Source organism: Bombus pyrosoma, linkage group LG3 (genome assembly GCF_014825855.1).
Source record: "Bombus pyrosoma isolate SC7728 linkage group LG3, ASM1482585v1, whole genome shotgun sequence".
Lineage (NCBI taxonomy): Eukaryota > Metazoa > Arthropoda > Insecta > Hymenoptera > Apidae > Bombus > Bombus pyrosoma.
In genome coordinates, this window is record NC_057772.1 from 15,220,483 (window position 1) to 15,240,908 (window position 20,426).

Below are 20,426 nucleotides of genomic sequence, written 5' to 3' on the forward strand. Positions count from 1 at the left end.
TCGATTATTATCGTTAGTCTTCGAAATGAAAAACTAGTGAAAGCTAGTGATATTTTTTTTATAACCATCGATAGTTTCGATATTATTTTGAATAACTTTAAATTTGAATGTATCAGGGTATCAAGCAATTGGAATTTGCTCAATTTGGAACTGTGTGTGTAAAATAAATCGTTTTTTATTGGAAAAATAACTCATGGAAATTTAGAACATTTAATATACTTCATAACAGCTTTATTTATATAGTTAATTATTATAGTTTTTCGTTTATAATAGAATATATAATAGAATATTGATCATACAATTTTTGCAAAAATTATGAACTATTACTATAGATAATTAAAGATATAATATAAAATTTATTCTATATTAATATATCATTACAAATATTATACTGCCTGCAGTTTTTTTTTATAAAAAATAACATGCGAGAATAAATGCATTTGATATATTGTGTACGTATATCTATACTATTTTGTTTATATGTGTAATGTATTTGAAAATTAAGGACAGGATTTGATAGAGTTCCTTACTCATTGGTAGAAATATTTAATTATATTGTAACATCATATATAGCTTTTGCTATATATTCCACATTTTTTGATGTTACTCCTGCCATAGATATTCTACCATCTTTTGTCAAATAAATATGATAATCATTAATAAGCTTCTCTACCTATAAAGTAAATGGAACCAGAATTAAATTATTATTTTCTATATATATATATATATTGCATATAATGATAAAAATAAATAATAGTGGATGTCATACCTCATTAGGATTAAGGCCAGTAAAACAAAACATTCCAATTTGGTCTGTAATATGTTTCCAATCACGGGTACTACCCATCTTCTTAAGATTATCGTGCAACTTTTGACGTACAGATATAATACGGTTAGCCATTGTTTTTATATCAACCATCCATTGTTCTCTCAATGGGGCATTTTCTAAGATTTCATAAGAAATTCTGGCACCATTAATTGGTGCATTAGAAAATAGTGGTCTAATTATAAGCTTCAATTGCGAGAAAACACGATTTGCTTCATCCTTGTTAGCACAAACCATTGTAAATGTTCCCACACGTTCACCTACGATGATCAATAATTTTTAAATATTTTCATTTAGCGGAAATGAGATTTATAAACTTGTATATTAACCATATAAGCCCATATTTTTAGCATATGATTGAGCCAGAGCAAATTGAATTCCTTCTTTTACAAAGTGTCGAACACCAAAAGCGTCTCTATCTATATCACCTAAAATTTGCACAAAAATATCCACTAGTGAACAAATTTTCATGTATTATTAAAAATTAAATTATTAACTTCTTATATGTTGTTTTACCTGTGGCAAACCCTTGATATGCCATGTCCAAAAAAGGGAAATGTTCTTTTTTTTTTACTAATTCTGCTAATTCTTTCCATTGTTCTGGTTTAGGATCGACACCAGTAGGATTATGAGCACATGCATGAAGAAGAATAATGGATTTGTCTGGAATTTTCTATAAAATACAATATTACAAATAGAATTTGTAAATATAACCAATAAATAATCAATAAACACAATATATCATTTATAGTATTTATATACTAACATATAAGTTTTCTAAAAGACCTTTATGGTTTAATCCACATGTTTTTGGATCATAATAACAATACTGTTTTACTGGAAGTTTAGCAAATGTAAATACTGGAGCATGGTTTCCCCATGTAGGTACTGGTAAATATATCTCCTTATTTCCAGTAAAAAAACGTGTGAGAAAGAGTCCTCCAAGAGAAAGTGCTCCTGTACCAGAAATTGTTTGAGCTGTAGCAGTCTACAAAATGATATCAGTTAAATTGTGAATTATAAAGAAGTTATAAAATAGGAAAACTAATAATTCAGTGTGCTATTGACATAAGAATAATAAAATATTAACCATAACGAAATTGCACGGTTAGTCTTATACGTTATATGTACAGTCAGTCATAAAAGTCTATATACATATATCAAATTTTATACATCTGACTTGTCAAAGTAATTAAAAACACATTTTGTCACAAATTTATTTATACTTATGTACAGAAAGTCATACTAAATGTATTCAGCACAGTAATGTATTTCTAAAAGGAATTAGAAAAGCTAAAACATTTAACTCACAAAAATCTTGGAATGAAATTACATATTACAAAATTTTTAATTTTATTATTGCCAATGAGATACCATTAATGATGCAGAGGAAGGACCTATATGATATTAATATAATATTAGCCTACCATTTTTATGATTTCATGTATGTATAGCAGATGTTTGCAATATTTGTATCATTTCATATTTCTTTAAATTCTTTTTTTTAGTAGAAGTGAAAGTGAATAAACTGTGTTACATTTTAACGATATGTGTCTTAATGTGCAAAAAAAATTTATATAGTGCTAACATTTTTACTATAATATTTTATATTCTAGGGGTATATATAGAATCTTGTGATTAACTATAGATATGTATTTCTGTGTATATCTACACTGTGCATGCATGTGTTTTCAATACATGTGTTATGTGTATGTTTAAACTACTTAATATATGTTTATTTATTTGTTTATGCTTCAGATTCAAGAAACAATTTTAACTGATGAACTCTTTTCTTAAAGAATATATTTTACATGTAATACTTACCAAACCTTCATCAACAATATTACTATGTTCACCAAGTGCTAACTTAATACTAAGTTTACAAAATTCTGCATTTCCTGCAATTGCTAAATATTCTTTATCCATATTTCTACTTCTAATTCTTTCTTCTGCCTATAATATATTTGATTCAGTTAGATTAATGTGAAAAATTAGAAATATATATATTTCCCAAAAATAATTGCGTTATAATATATACCATTCGTACACTTGGCAAAATAAATGGTTTAGTTTCATCATCTCGATAAGCACCAACTCCTAAATTAACTTTATTTGGATGTGTATCTGCTTTAAATCTTTCTGTAAGACTGAAAATTGGGTCTGGTGGACCCATTTCTATCTGAGACCACCATGAACTATAACACACAAAATATTTTAATATTAATTAATTTCATGTAAAGTAAATCTTAAAAGAAAAAAATAAATTATAAATAAGTAAATATCAATAAATTATATAGTAAAATCATTTAAAGTTTTTAAGCATTTTAATTAAGCTTTTAGTTATGCTTCTTCTTGAGAAATTCCTGATCATTAATAATAAATTCTATGATTATCAATAATTTTAAATAATTTTTAAAATATATAATTTATAATATAAAAAGGTTAAAAAGTTCAATTAATTTTTTAATATAAACCTACCTTAGTGATCTAACATTGCTGTTATTTTTAAATAATTTGCATGCAAATGGAAGTCTAAATAGTTTTTTACTTTGTGCCATATTAATATTAATATGTTAGAATACACTACATTCACCGTATGGATTACTTTAAATTACAGATATATTTGCACTACTTCAATAGTTTGCTGATTTGATGTACAATATGTAGATGCTTATCGTCTATAGAGGGTGTTCCATAAATTTGTGCCAAAATGCAGCCCGTAAATAAAAATAGGAAAAAGATTTGATATAAATGCTTTATCAAAAAATTGTAACAACTGATAATAATAAAAAATGAAGTATGAGAAAAATGATAACAGTCTTATTTTTATCGTAGTAGGAAGTATGAATAAATAAATAATGTTTATATTTCATATCGATACAAATTGATTTACTAAATTAAAATTTCATTTGTTAAATAAATTCAATAGTTTAGTGATATTATGTACTATGTATTTTCGCATTTTGAAATATAGTCCATTTTTATTAATAAGAGCCTAATATTATTCCATTGTTACGTATTTAGCAGTTATTTAAGAATCTGCCTCAAGTAGGTTAGTGCACGTAAAGCGCTAATCCTGATAGTAATATGCGCAAAAATTTAAGAGAACTACTACGATGTAAAGCTATTACTTATTATAACTTAATTGTCTTGAGTTGTTGAATTTCTACTACTTTTTTGTATGATGTCTGTTGCAACTGTTCTTTCCTATTCTGGTCCTCCTTTTATTTTGTCATAGGCCAATAGTAGATCAGATTCTGTCCCATTCATCGATGACGATTCATCTTCCGATTTCATTTAGATAACAAGCTTTTGTAACCTTAGTATACTTCGTTGTTGGATCTAGGAATATGTTACAAGGAAGAAATATGTAGAATCTGAATAAAGAGAAAGAGAAGACAACAATAATTTATGTCCCTCTTAGAGCACAAGATCAAGTAGAGTATTTTCTAAGGACCATGTGTGATTTAGTCTACACTGCTAATTTGTTACGTTTATCATTTCCTGCCTTTTGTAATCCTTACTGTGATAACTCACATAATATAGAGATAATATACACACATAATATATATACTTAAATAATATAGAGATATGTCTCATATTTTATATACGTACATATGTTGGATATTCATGTCGTGAATTTTGGCGTAGCTGAAAGAATGAACAAAAGATTCCAATAAAAAATGACATTGATTAACTGTTATAATTATAAATTATCATCGATTGCTATTTGTATATCGCTCGTTAATTTGTATATTTACATATTTGTTGCTGAGACATAGAACACTTGCTTTTTAACAATATAAATATTAGAATTAGATTTTTATGAATATTTTTTTCCAATTCATCATGAATTCCATTCAAGAAGTTCATATCTGAGATTACAAATTGGCGCGTTCAATTTATATTTTAAAAAGACAACTTCATATTTATTGACTATGTTTACTCCATGAAGTTTTCAAATAACGCTGTTTTAATGTATTTCTATTTCTATCTTTCAATCTGTTATCTAAGAAACGAAATTGATATTTGTGTTAGTGTTATCTAACTTACCAACTATGTATGTAAATTAAACGATAGTGAACATATACGTTACGTATGTATATAACACGCAACTAAAAAGAATAGAAATCAGTTATATTTGTACTAATGTATTATTTTTGGATAAAACTCATTGCTAAACATTCATAGGAAGTTGACTTATTATTAAATTATTAAATATTTTCGCAAAATTAATGATGACTTGAACATGCAAATCTCCAGTTTCACGATAATCTTATAAAACTTAACAAGTTTAAGATAAGGTTTTATTTTAATTTTTCGTTACTGATCTGCTATCAAAACTTTTAAAAATATCATGTCTAGCTTATATGTTTTGAGTATATGGGAACAAGAATAATTACTTACGAACGAAATTATTTAATGAGAAATGCAAATGCAAATACCTTTAATTCAAGATGAAAAAACAAATTCATCTTGGTCAAGGTAATTAATCTATATTAAGATATTATGAAAATAATTTAAAAGAATCTTTGAATCTTTTTACAAGATTATTTTTGATGTTTGGCAATATAAACTAAAATTATAAAGTAAATTTTAGGAAGGAGAGACGAAAATGGTTTCTATCATTATTATGTGGTACTTGTCTCATATATGCTACAAGAACATCTGTTCCTTTATTAATGCCAATTATAAGTAAAGAGAAACAATGGTCCAAGCCAGATTCTGGAGTAATACTGTCTAGTTTTTTTTGGGGTTATACATTAACGCAAGTTGCTAGTGGTTATATTAGCGATAGAATTGGAGGACAAAAAGTATTATTGATCTCTGCTCTTGGATGGTCTATGACAACATTTTTTATGCCAGAAGTCATAGAACTCTTTTCAAAGAATGATAGTTCTGTGTTATTAGTAGCAATAGTGAGAACGATAAATGGTGCATTCCAAGGTATTCTTATGAAATTACTAACGTAAATGGCTAAAGTATGTAAAAGATGTTTGTTCTTTATATATATAAAAATTGCATATATTACAGGCATGCATTTCCCCAGTATGATTAGTTTAATAAGTCAACGATTGCACGAAACAGAAAGAGCCTCATTTTTTAGTTTATTAACATCAGGATCAGCACTTGGCACATTGCTCACTGGATCTTTAGGTTCCTATCTGTTGGAAAATTATAATTGGGTAGTAGTTTTCCAAACATTAGGTATATAAATGTATAATTATGTGTTATTTACACTAATATTAACAACCTTATCAATTAATTCACAGTGTGATTTAATTATATAAAAATATCTAATTTGTTATCTTAGGAGGTTTGAGCTTGGCATGGGCTGTGCTATTAAGTTACCATACTCTACCTTTTAAGGAAAAAGCAGCTTCTACTAAATCAGCTACTAACTACACTTTGCCTTGGTTGAAGCTTTTAAAAAAACCTCCATTCTGGTAATCATTGTGCATGGGATCAATTTGAATTCAGTTATCATAAGTCACACAATTTCTGACACAAATCTTAATATAAAAAGTATATAAAGTTATATGGATTTATAAAAATATTATGATTACAAATTTATAGATGTATAAAGTTCACATATTAACTATTATTTTCAGGTCATGTGTAATAGGTCATGCTTGTCAAAATAATTGTTTTTTTGTATTACTATCCTGGATGCCAATGTATTTTCATGATACATTTCCAGAAGTAAAGGTAATTAATTATTAGGTTGTCTCAAAAGTTTCTTCTGTTGTTTTATAAGGAAATAATAAATACACAAATTTTTTGTTTTATATTACTTTATTGAATGTTTAAACAAAATGGATCATACATAATTCAATAAAATTGTATACCATTAGTTATATAACATGTTAAAAATTCCTTTTGTTATATTTAGGGTTGGGTTGTAAACATGGTGCCATGGTTGTCTATGTTGCCTTGTACATTTTTTGGTAAAGCACTTTCGGAGAAGATAATAAAAGCAGGGTATTCCATCACAGTAACACGTAAAATAATCGAAACAATATGTTTTTTAACTGAAGTTATAAGCTTATTATTTTTAGGTAAGTATAGGTATGTATAATAATGTATGAAGAAATTAAATAGTGAAATTGATTTTAAAACAATTTCAGCAAAAGTAGAAACTTTTCAAAGTGCAATAATTTGTCTTGCGTTTATAATTGGCGGATCAGGTTTTCATAATAATGCAATTGCAGTAAATCCTTCAGATCTTGCACCAAAACATTCCGGAAGTGTATTTGGATTAATGAACACTGTTGGTGCTATACCTGGTATATATAATCATAAATTTACTATTGCAGTAATAGGAAAGATGATAGTAAAAAAGATAATTTTCAGGATTTCTTGGAGTATACTTTTCTGGATATATATTACATGTAACGCACAGCTGGCCTGTTGTATTTATATTCATTGCTATAATAGATGCATTAGGATGTATAATATATTTATTATTTGGTTCTGGTCAAGCAATTATATAAAATTACATCCAATTTATTGTTCTTTTAGTTTATTGTGAATACACCCTATCCTTAAAATTTGGTACAATTGCGTAAATTTTAATTATCTATGAATAAAACAATAATATTAATTAAGTTGTGTCAATATTGCGAGAAGTTTCGACAGTAATACAAAAAAACATTCGTGCATGGTATGTATATCGGTTAACTGATAATTTGATTTTGTTTAAAATTCCATATTATCTTATACATGTTATACATGTTACGTTTAATTAATCATAATTATAAAAATTTTAAATATAGTAAATATTAATAATATAAATTTAAAAGGTTAGCACTGATTCAATATAAAATCATACGTAATGAAGGAATCTAATAAGAATGGTTAAACGCGATATCTATGATATTTCTAAGTATGATTTTTCAGAGTATAATACCAAAACATAACCGATTATAATTTCTAGAACGATAATTTTCTATCAATCGTTACACAATATTTTACAGAAATAAATGTTACCGTATTACGTCAAATATTAAAATGTTCTTTTAATTGACGATGAATAAAAACTTAGCCAATGTGATGGTTAGTAAGTATATGTGATTGCCACCTACATGAAAATGCCTCTTTATCGGAGATTGGAGCAGCAAGTGCCTGATGCCTTTTTTAACGCGAGCATGTGAACGGATCTCGAGACTCGATTTTTCGACTTGGAACATCTCGTGAGAATTAATGTACGCAGTAGGGACAATTGCAGAGGTGGAATTTTATTTTTAACGGGACGACCGTGTACTTGTTTACGCGAGGTTTTTGATGAACGTGTGAGTTGTCCGTTGACGCTTGTCGTTTTCACCGATCATTCGGTCGTGCCTGTCTCTGCCTGCTGCCGCGAATGTGGATACTTCATAGTGTGCTGTACTGCTGCTGCCGCCGCTGTGCGTTTGAAGTGCTCCCTACGGTTGATCGCCTTTGGATTTTAACAAGTCCTTCACATTCGTGAACGCTTTGAAACTGGTTCGTTATTGTACCAGACCCCGCCGTGATTGTCACTTGATAGCAACACCCGAGGCGCCAAAGCTGTCCGCATCGGCGCTTTCTTTAGCCCAAGTGGTATCAATGTTGTCTGGCAATGGTGTGTAAGGAGAACGTGGTATCATGGTTTGGGAATCTGTCCAGGTAATAGAAATATTATCAGTTTCTTCCCTAACTAATGCCATATTCTCCTTGTTCGGAAATGGATTGTTATAGTTCTTTTATTCATAGCGCTTCTTTTCGTTTTCAAGTATGACCTCTTCATCCTTACTAAATTTCGAACTAACCAAAAAGAACATTCCGCAATTTCATCTTAATTTTATGTCAGAAATTAACATGAATGTATTGGTAAATAAGAAATTATATGGATATTGATTTTCATTAATGTTTAATTTACCCCATTATCGATATATCACTTTTCTGTTTATTATACAGGAGTACCAAGTATGGTAGCAACTGTTTTCCTCTAATTTCGTGTGTATTCAAGATATTATAGTGAATTAATAATTAAATCTTCTTATGTATATTTGTTTTAAAATGATAAAATACTACATATATTTTATATTGTTATCAACAGTAGTATCATTTACTTTTCCTGTTGAATATGGATATTAATAAAATCTTATAAAGCATATTATTAAAAATCTATATATTAAATACCACATTATAATAGATTGCGTGTATGCTTTAATAAGGATTATAATTACATAGGCTGTAATTAAATTGTTATTCTGATACAATTTTCACAAGTTATAATTTGGTTAATTATAGTTATAATAATGTTGAATAATCAATATTAATTTATTATATCATTTTATTAGATTGCTTCTAACAAATAATATAATTGTCATTTTTATGAGAGAAATTTTTAAAAGAATTATTTATTTTAGCATTTTACGTATAAATATAAACGGTATAAATTATAAAATACTACAATTTAAAATTAATATATTTTCATTCACAGATAAAAAGTTATTCAGAATTAATTATTTTTGTTGATATTTTTGATAATATTTTGTAACAATATCCAATCATTTTTATTAACTATATACTTTTATGTTGATATTGCATAAATATATTTTTATATTTTTTAAGATATCAGTTACTTACTCAAAACTATTTCATGCTTTTCATGCATTTCATGAAAGAAATATTTGTGATTAGTTCATTACTATAAAAAAATATATTTCTATATGTGCAGTTATAAACGCATCGATGTCATGTGCACGTTACTAAACATGTGCCTGCCGTTTGAAGTACGATACCTTGGCACTTGTGTAGAGGATATTGGTAAACGGGACTACAATGATCTCCGTGACACGGAACATCATGCAAACAGTGCCACTGATCTTGCCGAATTAACAACCTTAGGTGTGGCAGATAAACGCACACGAAGGAAACTTGCGCTCTACATGGCATTATTACATTCTTGTAACTATGCATGTGCTGTAATCTTGTACAAGAATTTGTCAAATTTTGACTACCAAGAAATCTCTAACCTATTAAATGGGACCACCTTTACACCGGATGATCAACCACTTGAAGAACTGCTCTTATTGTATACAATGGCTTTAAATCATCCAGCATTTACATATGAGCAGAAAAGTGTCTTCGGTAATATTTACATAAAGCTTCAAGAAGAAGAAGCTCGTCTGAATCTTTCAAAGTTAAATTCATCTTACAAACAAACACAAGTATGTATAATCTTTATGTATTGAATGCATTTATTTATTTATATAATCTGTAATCTAACTAGTATTCTAAATATTGTCTAAATATTTCATACTAAACTAAATGTTAATTTATATCTGTTTTAACAATAGGGTTGCGCGCCATGTATGAATACAAATGAAAGATTAATGGACACAGAGATGCAAGGCAGTTGTATGATGGCTCCACCACCAATGCAAACTTATCATGGTAGTTTATAATATGATATATGCATACATATATGTATAATATATATAAATATTAATATTTTTTTACATTATCTGTAGGAGAAATGACAATGAGAAATAATACCATGGTAACTGGTGTTCCCCCTGGTCTTTCCATGCCTCCACCTGGATTATGCCTGCCAACACCAGAACAAATGCCAATGGGATCAGGTGGCGCAACACAATACCTTCACCTTGGCTTTCCATCAGTAAATCATATGCCACCATGGACAGGTCAGGTTATGATGGGGAATCAACTGATGTATCACACTGGCGACATGTTGGCTTACCCACCTTCCCCCTTAGTCAGCCGTCAATCGTCACCATCCCAGTCTCGATCTCCTAGTCGCAGTAATTCCCCAATGGGTCGCAGAAATAATACAATGCCGCGCACCTCTTCGCAAGTGACTCAGTCTACTTCGAATACCTTAACATCAACGAGTGCCTCTAACAGTCAAACAAGCATCTGCAGCTCAAATGCCAATTCCCTTCCACCACTTCCCACATTGGGTACGAACAGAAGTCATCCTAGTCAACCTCCATTGCTTCCATCACGCTCTGTTCCCTTGTCTATCAGCAGTTCTACTACTTTTTCACGCCATAATAGCATCGAGAATACTCCTTCTACCTTAATTCCGGCAGCACCTCAATCAAAACAACCTCCACCACCACGACTGCGATCTTCAATTTCTGGTGATTCTTTACGAGAAACGTTAGGAAAAGAAATGCCAAATTTCAAAGGCAACTTGCAGAATTTTTCTCTCGACGAGGTGAGATAGTAAAGTTTTAAAATAGTTTATAATTACATAAAATATTTCATAATAAATTTTATTTTATATTTAGTATAAATATATAATAGAACATATATGTACATTAATAAACATAATAATATGTAATATATTGTGCAGATCCGAAGAATGAGTGATGAGGACTTGAGGGAAATAGGATTAACACAAAATGCAGTAGGGCAATTACGAAGTATAGTTAAGAGTCAAACTACTAACGGCTTAAATCAAATTTCTACTGATAAAAAATTAGATAGTGCTAGCAGCACAACACACACAGTTGTAGATTCAGTTGAAAATGAGGTAATAATTAATAATTTATACTTGATATATATTAATATATTGTTAACTTTCACTTAATCAGTGAAGGAAAATAGATGCATAACATAAAATTTTTATTCAGGCTATACCAGGAATGGAGATGTTAAATGATAATGGAAATCAAAGCAGTAAGTCAATGCCATTACAGGAACAGCATCCAGCGATGCATCATCATCATAATCATGCAGCTACGCCTAATTTACGACGATATCCTACTATGCCACCATTAGATCCTGCGCAAATACAAATGTATCCTGCACCACCACCAATGTATGCTGCACAAAATGCACCATGCTATGCCTGTCTTACATTACCTGTCGCTGGGGTACAAAATCGATATTCAAGGTAGGAAAGAAAGTGTGCAATTATTAACATTTATCAAAGTTGATTTTTGAATTTTGAATTAACGATGTTAAAATATTTTAGGTGCAATGCTCAACACGTATATTGTTTAACACAATTACAAGCCTTGAGGTTAGATCCTGAAAACAGCAGGCATTGTTCACAGAGTAGTAGTTCTGATAGTACTGGTAGTAGATCTCCGCCAGAGACTCCTCCGGCAGCACCGTGGGTGAGCGGCAGTGAGAGCAATCCACCGCCAGTTACTGATCATCTTAGTTCTGCACCGGTACATTCTACAAGTGCAGTATCACATCCAGCATCCCAACAACCTATACAATCGGGCCCGGAAAGGCAGCGTACTAGAAGAAATCAGACACATGTAATGCGTCATAAAAATCAAATGGTGAACGGCGGTGGGCCACCGAATCTTTCACAATGCGTTTCCTTTCCCACGCCACCTTCGCAGTCGCAGGTCACGTATCTGCCGCATGGTCATTTTCCGGCTTTGAGACCGAGTAGTGGTATTTATTCTAACTTCTCACATGGACCGTATGCAAGACCAGCTTATCCGACCACGTACCAACCGAATGGTGAAATGATGTACCAATATCCTGGACATCCATCCTCGGGAGGAACACCACCACCTCCACCGAATGCAGCCGCGACACCTGTTCAGGCGCCGTATATGCCACCTACTCCGATTGTTACATATGCACCAGCTGCCGTCCCACCAACGAAAATTTCGTGCTATAATTGTGGCAGTAGTAGTCATCTTGCAGTTGACTGTAAAGATCAAACCATGGAAGATCTTACCAAAAAAGGTAACTTAAAATTTATACTTAATAAAAACAATGTTTATTGAATTTAATAAATTCCACATATTCCATTACATACTGTAAATTCGATTACTATTTCCAGAAATATATCTCTTTTATGTAGAATGTTACTGTTTATAATTATACGCAAATAAAAGATGGGTAATATACATAGGTCTTTTGCGATAAATAATATTTTTTCTCTTATTTTTACTTTCAGCTCAATACCGCTTAGATTACAGTATAATGAAACAACCTGGAGAGTGCCCAAATTCTGACAAGTGATCCCATGCCGCGGACCATCCAGCAATTTATCATTATTATCATTACCGTAATTACTGTCACCATCACTGTCACTACTACTGTTACTACGATGCCGCCACAGCAATACAACCTAAATACCGTTCAAAAGATGACTGCTATCGCTCCTCATGCAAGTTTTCGGTGATTTTTGTAGACATCCCTTATATTCAGGATGACGATTTTTTAACCGAGGAAGTTTCGCGATTTGCGGTACCAGGTATACTTTTTACAAGTTCTTATTTATGATAGTAATTCTTAATTATGTAAAAAGATGTCGCGTCATGTACAAAGAGAAAACTGGGAAAAGCATAACGCAGAATGCTCTTATCTATGTTTTTAGAATACATTTTGAAAGGTTTGTGTTAGGTACTGACTCGTGTCTTACCAATGATACGTATGGACTACATATAAACACATATACATACATACTCAAACACACATTCACAGCACGCCTCAACCCAATTTCTCACTATTTCTCTAGTAACTAGCCATAAACGAAATACAAGAAAAAAGAACGCATTGTGCTCTGATTAGATGAAATTACCATGTTTGACTATATTTATCATTGATACTTTCACTTCTACTAGTACATCTACTATCACTATTACTACTATTACTATTAAACTATTACTATTACTTCTATTATCGCTACTGAGCCACATTTTTATGTATACATATTTTCTCAATTCTTACGTGCGCAATGTTTGAACGAGTGCAAAAATGAATGATGACAACAGAGTAAAAAAAGATAAGTTGAGAAGAGTAAAAGATGAATGCACATAAGAAAGAGAGAGAAAAGAAAACAGGGAAGAAGAAAAAAGGAAGAATGAAAGAACAACAAACCATAAGTGTTCGATCGTCTAGCTGCCTTTGCGCTCCTGTGTGTATAAAACTATAAATATACGCCGCTCACCACTCATTTATTAACTTATGAATAGTTAGTTAAATAACAATAATTCTCATCCTATTTATATAAATAGTCATGCAATCACGTGCAACTTAAGCAATTTTATACGAGTTTTATTGATCGCCCATCTTTTTTAAGTGTAAGCAATGCGTTATATGCGTTTAAAATCTCGTTAGTAAGTAATAAACAAAAGAAAGAATAACGACTTGAATATGTACTAGTGTTAGGTATGAGTGGAGTGGCAATCTGTGTTGAATTCATCTTGTCAACAAGTTGCTACTGCATTTAAACCAATTCTTAATTAAACAAACACCGTTAGTGAGTGTCGATCTAATTCTATTAAAGTGTATAATTTGGTAAATCTTTGTCTAGTTCCCATACTTACGATGACTTATAATTTTTAATCGTAAGACTCTCATACTATGCATCTGATCTATATGAAATAGATCCTAGATATTTAAAATAGTAAGGACTGAAAAGATATAAAAATGAGTGAGAGTGAGTTTGATATGTGTGACTTTAAATACACATGCATTTAAAAACTTCCTTTCAATAGCTTCTGGATATAAAGAATTCTCAGGTGTTTTTTTTTTTTTTTTTTTTTTTTTTGGGTTGGTAATGAATTATTTGGCAGCTAGTCAATAGCCACAAACATTTTGGGATTAATATTTTAGAGCTGTTATTTTGCAGTGATAAAAATTTGAAAAGAAGAGACAGTTCAGAGTTGATGATTTTCATGTTACCTTTGGATCTGATTTAACAATTTTATTAAGATGATGATAACTTGCTTTAATGGTATTGTTTTCACATATTATTGTATATAAAGTGAAAGTCGTTTTTTATTTCTAAATAATACTTTATTCAAATTCCAAAGAAAGCCAAAAATTAGTTGGGAAAAGCCGAAAAAATATTATCCATACTATATATATTATAATCTTCAAACTTTTGTCAATTTTTTATAAGAAATTCGACTGTGTCGTAATTGCTAGAGTCTGATTCGGTGTTTAGGTAACATTTATTAAAAGTGCCATTTTTGTTGAAACACCCAGTGTCTTCATACCGGTCTATTAAAAAAAAAGATAATAAAGGTTGAGGTTTATCTTGCCGTTAGCATTAGTCAATGATGATTTTTAAAAACTACCTGAGAAAAGTTTCGAAGTGGCTGTGACTGATGAAGAGTGTGTAAAATTCATATTAAAGCTCTATGAATATTTTTTTTTAATTCCATAATACAAAATAATCGAATCCTGGTATTCGCGAGTACTTTGTTTTTGGATTAATATCAGTTGTAATTGGCAGATATTGCCTAAGCCAGATTTATGAAACACACACAAACACATTTTTGTATTTTACATTTTAAATTCAGATATGTTGCTTGACAAGAGCAAAAGAAAAATAGCGCAAAGATTTCGTGTGTTTGTATGTGATTCGTCTACGAAACAAAGGAGTCTGAGTTTACAACATATATTTAACAAAAATATTGTAAACCTCTCGATTGAATTTTTCTGATAAGGTCATCATTTGAATCATAAATTTGAAATTTTCGTTTGCGGACAAATTTCGTTTTCGAAATTAAATATATTATTAAACTATTTTTAAATATAGGTCCAAATGAATGTGTTTGCATCTTGCTAAATAATAACAATTCATTGTTGACCAAATGGTATTATAGTCACGATTAGTCGTGCTAGAAGCAGAAGCAATAGTATTATAATTATTAAAATATAACACTTTATTGCTGTTTACTAACTGTTGACATTGATAATCAAGGGAATATGTTTTAGTATATCTCAGATGTATGTGTCATTGGCAATAAGATGAATGCGATATTTTTTCTCTTAACTGTTAAGCAATACTTCTTAGCATAACAACAGTACATGTTTTTAAAAGTGAATATTGTATAGTATTAGTGTTGTAAGCAGCAATAAGGGAGTTCTGTAATTTTGTTGTTAATCTGCAATTATATATAAAAGAGAAGGATCGTTTTAGCAATAATGTCATGTTTAATGACATAATATATTACGTAGTTATTTAACAAAAAATTCTATTATAAAGAATGTAACTAAGGAATTGTCGTTTTCACTGCATCGACTACATTCATTTTAATGTATTTCATCAGTTTGTTACGTTCGGTTGAAGTGATTGAAAATTTTATGCAAAATATGTATCTCCTAATTTTTGTCCTTATTTGAATTTTCTTAAGAATGTTGTTGTTGATAATCATTAATCATCGGAACGGTGAGGAATTAGTTTCATTAACTATATCATTGTAGGAGGCTGTCTGCTTTGAATCAAGACTCCTTTGTTTAACAAGTACCGTTAAGTACGCATTTAAATTAATGAAACATGTACATAGGTGGCAGAACTAAAAAAATTGTGCTTGATGCAATAAGTGCGTTATGTTGTTCAAGTTTGAAAAAAAGTTCAAATGCTCTTGATCAAATCAGTATTATATGGAAAAGAATCAAAAAGTCAAAGAATCATATCACTTGAACAGAAGCCGTAGAGCAAGAGCGTGAGAGATTAGTAGTAGTAATTACAATAAAATGATAATATTAGTATTAATTATAATAATTATATTAATGATAAATTATATGTATATATTATATATTATATGTATATGTATATATATATATATATATATTACCACACATATATGTATATATAAATATATGTATATATATATATATATATATAAAATAGAGATGTAAACTTTCTGGAAAGATTCGATCATTTTTCAAATGAGAACCCCTTTCGTTTTTAGGAAATGCAGACAAATATTTAAAAAAAAGGGAAAAATGAAGGAAAAAAGTTAAAAAAAAACAAAAAAGGCAAAAACATTGACTCGGATGTTGTACATCTTTAATACGTAATTTTGGTTGTTTTCTATAATAATTATTATCTTATACTTTAATTCTTAGTTTCAGCAATAACTGTTTGTGTTACTAATCTCTATTAGCACTTCTAGCTACTGTTCCTAAGTGTGTTTCTTTTCGCTTCAGTTAGAACTCACGATTATCTTTTCTCTTTCCTATACGAATTTATTGATGAAATTAAACTAATGGTAACAATAAATTATAAAGTACAAGTAATTAGCCATCTTATATTATGAAAAGCAGCTCAAACGTCTCAAAGTTCGCGTTTCTGGTATATTAAAAAAAAAACATGCAACACGTATATTTTATATTGTAATGAAACTTGATTATATCGAAGTAAAAAAAAACTTTCTCGACACTTTACATCTCTAATGTTAATTGAATAAAATAGGTTGTACTCAAGTGGAATTATAAAAAGTGAAAAAAGAATGTAAAAAAAGACTAGAGCCATGTGTATCTTTTTTTGTCAAATATTTTTGGACATACAGGGGTGTAATTGGGCAGCGGTTAAGATTGTACAGAGAAAGTTAACAGAGGAGGTAGAAATGAAAAAAGATCTAACGAAATACACATACAGGTACATCTATTGTACAAACAGAAATACCCAAATATACGTGTATATGCAGACATATATCAACATACCGTCGGCATAGTGACTTAAAAAGTGCTTACAATTATGATGTATGTACATTTGCTGCGTTTTGTGACCGATGCTCGTTATACAATAATGTTTGCATGAGGTGATCGATGATTCGAAAAGTTTGCCCGACTACCGAGACTTACGAAGACAATACGTGCTTTGGACGAGAATGAAAATAAAATATAAAAAGTAAAAAAAAGTGGATAGAAAAATAGCATGAAACACAAAACGCGATACATTATGGATGAGAGTTGCCATTTCAAAGAAATAGGAACGAGAAAAAGACGGAAATTGTGAAAAAACGAATCAAGCGGGGTAAAGCGTGCTGCTTAACGGTTAATGTATAAGTGTAATTATTATTATTTAAAGAAGAATAGAAAAATACAAAAAAATTTAGGAGGCATTCTGTGCAAAAGTGAAACTCATTCGGTTTTTGTAGTCGGTCCCTGATGTGAAAGGATCAAATTTTTCGACAAGTAATACTGTTATTGTGGTACGATAAAAAGTGTAATGGGTCAAAACACACAAAAAAACAACAAATTTGAAAATGAAAAAAAATCTGTACGAGGGTTTGTGCCGCTCTACGTCATGTACATAAGAATCGGTGCGAAAGAGGAAGAATGTATGATACGTAAGTATGTATGATATATAGCGTGATAGGGGAAAGAAGATTTACATACAAATATGTGATGTGTATATACACATTATATATATACATACATATATGGAAATATTGAGATATATTTGTAAATTCTGTTATTTGAATGCATTATAAATATTTTAACCTCCTGTAATGAAATATTTAATAAAAAACGTTACCAACCAATCCGTCTACACTTTTAGCCGTTGTGTTTAGGATACAAGCGTCTTATGAAATTGTACTTTCATTTATATGCGATAGTACAAAGAAAAGCTGTGTAAATAGACACGCTTCTGTAGAGCAGTTACGATTATTTTGCGATATTACCGACAATTATTATCAAATTTGTAACTCTTTGAACAGTAACATTGTTTAATACACATGATTTCTTTACTAACATGCGATTATAAGACACGATAGGACGTAATACCATTTGTAAATAAATCGAGAAGCTGGTTAAAGTATACTCTTAGTCTATTCTGAAAAATGTGATGAGAATCTAGCATTTAATTATAGATGCACCGCTTAATTCGTTTGTATAAAGTATAATATAGTTTAAATTCAGATTCGATTGAATAGTACAAGATACGCCAAGATTATTATTTTAAAACATACGTTGAAGTAAACTTTATAAAAATGTTGCTTTTTTATATACATACGTACATTTCTCGAGACTTCTATATAATGTTCACACAGCAGGAGCGAATCCACAAAAAAAAAATAAAAAAATAAAAAGAAAGAATCTAATTGTAAAAGGTCTAAATCTTTCTTAGAGAGTTAAACGAAGTGATCCGATGCATTGCATTTGCCGGATGGGTAATATATAACGATAATTACATATTGTGTGCTGTAGACAAAAATTATAGTAATTTGTAATACAAATGAATTGAAGTAAATAAAAATAAATTAAATGTATTTTTTAATGTCGTTAAAAGTAAAACTAATAAAATATTCCGCATAATAATTATTAAATATCTAACGATTCAAGTTGTTTTGATAACCTACATTTGTTTCATTGCAAAACATTATTTTTACAGCTTGTCGTGTTTGTGCAATCGAAGAGGGAATATAATAAGCAACGCAACAACGCCGATATTTCGTTCTTTTTTATTTAAACATTATGATCACCTATTTAAATTACGATTGATAAAAAGTAGAAAATTCGTACATATGTATGTTGGATTTCTTTGCTGAAATTTGTTAAATTCGACATTTCCAGTACAATCGATCCACAGGACTTCCGTTATGTAAGAATGTGCATGTATGGTAAACTAAGCGGTATAGATACCGCATTATAGTTCTACATAAAATAGATTTTTATTTATTTTGCGTTACGTAGATATTTTTATTATCATGTTTTCATATCCTTGATTTTTCCATATTAAGACAAACTTTTGTAAAACTATGTAAATGGATTAAATGAGGAACTACAAACGATAATAACGGAAAAATTAGATCAATTTTATCAAGGGACGTATATCTTATATTGAACGTAATTCGTGCAATATATTCGTGTTAAGGTTTTATTATAAGCATATCGTAACGAATGATTTCATTATATATATATAATATATATCGTAATAAATGATTTCCTTCAGCTATAATAGTACTTAATATGCTTGTGTCCATTACGCGTTATCGACATCTACACGGATGTGGTGTGGCGCATCCGGAGAAGTTCGTTAAATTATTACACAAGATCCTGCATATGTTGTGATATGGATTAATTGAATAAACGATACTGGAAAAATGTTTTGTTCGAATAATGAATACATAATTTCATTATACATATGTATGTTCCCCGGAGACACATAATCCGCGTGTTGTAGAACGATGTCAGATATCCTTGACTTTAACTACTATTTCGGCATGTGATCGAATCGAAGTTGCAAGGGCGTGATGAAGAAACGATAATCACGTTTGAGAAGTCTGACAATGTAATCGGAGATATTAAATACAGAAGAATGCCTATATTGCATCAGGGCCGCGTATAAAATGGTAGTTGAACGATTATGCTATGAATGAGATAAGGGCGACAGGAAGCTGTACAAAATACTTTAATGTCTGGTCATTCTCTCGTGGCATTCTATTGCAATCAGACGCATACCGAAACATTCCATCTACTTCCCTCATCATATTTATTCCTATACTTCTAACTCTGTTCTTAATTCTGTTTTATCCTACATATCTGTATGTATCCCTTTTTGCAAAATACTCTCGTCTGACTAACCGAACTATTCCATGTCCATCTATCTGTCGGAACGTGTTCGAAGGGTTGAAGTAGAAGAAGAAGATCGAAGTAGATGGACCTCGAGAGAGGAGAGAGAATCATTTTCTCCAGTATCTATTGTGGGGATCGCATAAGCTCCGTCGCGAGGAGTCGCCGTGTCACGCAGCGGGGTCGATTGAATCGACGAACGAGAGAACGGGCAATAAAAAGGCGAGTCGGAGCGAGAAGGATCAAACGAGCCCGTGACCATTGCCAGTAGTGCCACCTGGCCGTGATATAGTTAAGAGAGGAGGCTAGGGGG

At 30.4% G+C, this 20,426-nt stretch overlaps 3 protein-coding genes and 1 long non-coding RNA gene across 8 annotated transcripts; 2 read left to right on the top strand and 2 right to left on the bottom strand.

Moving 5' to 3' along the window:
• Positions 1–533: 533 nt before the first annotated feature.
• LOC122577942 (aspartate aminotransferase, mitochondrial) lies at positions 534–4,187 on the bottom strand. Of its 3 annotated transcripts, XM_043749672.1 has the most exons (9): positions 4,000–4,185; positions 3,305–3,504; positions 2,865–3,021; positions 2,651–2,779; positions 1,593–1,814; positions 1,343–1,499; positions 1,156–1,254; positions 770–1,086; positions 534–673 (listed from the first exon to the last, which is right to left on the bottom strand). In XM_043749672.1, the coding sequence occupies exons 2-9, from the start codon at positions 3,382–3,384 to the stop codon at positions 551–553; spliced, it is 1,284 nt and encodes a 427-aa protein (XP_043605607.1). In that variant the 5' UTR covers positions 3,385–3,504; positions 4,000–4,185; the 3' UTR covers positions 534–550. The 3 variants fall into 3 exon arrangements, with proteins under 3 accessions (XP_043605607.1, XP_043605609.1, XP_043605608.1); XM_043749674.1 differs by lacking the exon at positions 3,305–3,504 and having other exon boundaries at positions 4,000–4,187; XM_043749673.1 differs by lacking the exon at positions 4,000–4,185 and having other exon boundaries at positions 3,305–3,602.
• A 705-nt stretch (positions 4,188–4,892) lies between these two features.
• LOC122577941 (solute carrier family 17 member 9) lies at positions 4,893–7,810 on the top strand. Of its 3 annotated transcripts, XM_043749671.1 has the most exons (8): positions 4,893–5,311; positions 5,427–5,773; positions 5,861–6,034; positions 6,141–6,273; positions 6,439–6,535; positions 6,720–6,885; positions 6,955–7,113; positions 7,181–7,332. In XM_043749671.1, the coding sequence occupies exons 1-8, from the start codon at positions 5,256–5,258 to the stop codon at positions 7,318–7,320; spliced, it is 1,272 nt and encodes a 423-aa protein (XP_043605606.1). In that variant the 5' UTR covers positions 4,893–5,255; the 3' UTR covers positions 7,321–7,332. The 3 variants fall into 3 exon arrangements, with proteins under 3 accessions (XP_043605606.1, XP_043605605.1, XP_043605604.1); XM_043749670.1 differs by having other exon boundaries at positions 5,417–5,773; positions 6,955–7,810; XM_043749669.1 differs by having other exon boundaries at positions 6,955–7,810.
• LOC122577943 lies at positions 6,953–8,046 on the bottom strand. Its single transcript, XR_006320440.1, has 3 exons — positions 7,912–8,046; positions 7,217–7,406; positions 6,953–7,110 (listed from the first exon to the last, which is right to left on the bottom strand). It is a non-coding gene; the product is annotated as an uncharacterized LOC122577943 (long non-coding RNA).
• Positions 8,047–8,334: 288 nt separating this feature from the next.
• On the top strand, positions 8,335–18,810 carry LOC122577939 (zinc finger CCHC domain-containing protein 2). The gene is made up of 8 exons (XM_043749668.1): positions 8,335–8,473; positions 9,531–10,023; positions 10,153–10,249; positions 10,327–11,036; positions 11,175–11,354; positions 11,455–11,717; positions 11,799–12,535; positions 12,750–18,810. The coding sequence occupies exons 1-8, from the start codon at positions 8,427–8,429 to the stop codon at positions 12,812–12,814; spliced, it is 2,592 nt and encodes an 863-aa protein (XP_043605603.1). The 5' UTR covers positions 8,335–8,426; the 3' UTR covers positions 12,815–18,810.
• The last annotated feature ends 1,616 nt before the right edge of the window (positions 18,811–20,426 follow it).

Excerpts from the sequence above, each read along its gene's own strand:
- LOC122577942 (XM_043749672.1), bottom strand. The coding sequence starts at position 3,384 with ATGGCACAAAGTAAAAAACTATTTAGACTTCCATTTGCATGCAAATTA. Across the intron at positions 2,780-2,864 it reads TTTTGCCAAGTGTACGAATG|GCAGAAGAAAGAATTAGAAG; the intron begins GTATATATTATA and ends AATATATTATAG. Across the intron at positions 1,815-2,650 it reads ATATTGTTGATGAAGGTTTG|ACTGCTACAGCTCAAACAAT; the intron begins GTAAGTATTACA and ends ATCATTTTGTAG.
- LOC122577941 (XM_043749669.1), top strand. The coding sequence starts at position 5,256 with ATGCAAATGCAAATACCTTTAATTCAAGATGAAAAAACAAATTCATCT. Across the intron at positions 5,312-5,426 it reads ACAAATTCATCTTGGTCAAG|GAAGGAGAGACGAAAATGGT; the intron begins GTAATTAATCTA and ends AGTAAATTTTAG. Across the intron at positions 6,886-6,954 it reads TATAAGCTTATTATTTTTAG|CAAAAGTAGAAACTTTTCAA; the intron begins GTAAGTATAGGT and ends AAACAATTTCAG.
- LOC122577939 (XM_043749668.1), top strand. The coding sequence starts at position 8,427 with ATGGTGTGTAAGGAGAACGTGGTATCATGGTTTGGGAATCTGTCCAG. Across the intron at positions 8,474-9,530 it reads TGGTTTGGGAATCTGTCCAG|TTATAAACGCATCGATGTCA; the intron begins GTAATAGAAATA and ends CTATATGTGCAG. Across the intron at positions 11,718-11,798 it reads GTACAAAATCGATATTCAAG|GTGCAATGCTCAACACGTAT; the intron begins GTAGGAAAGAAA and ends AAAATATTTTAG.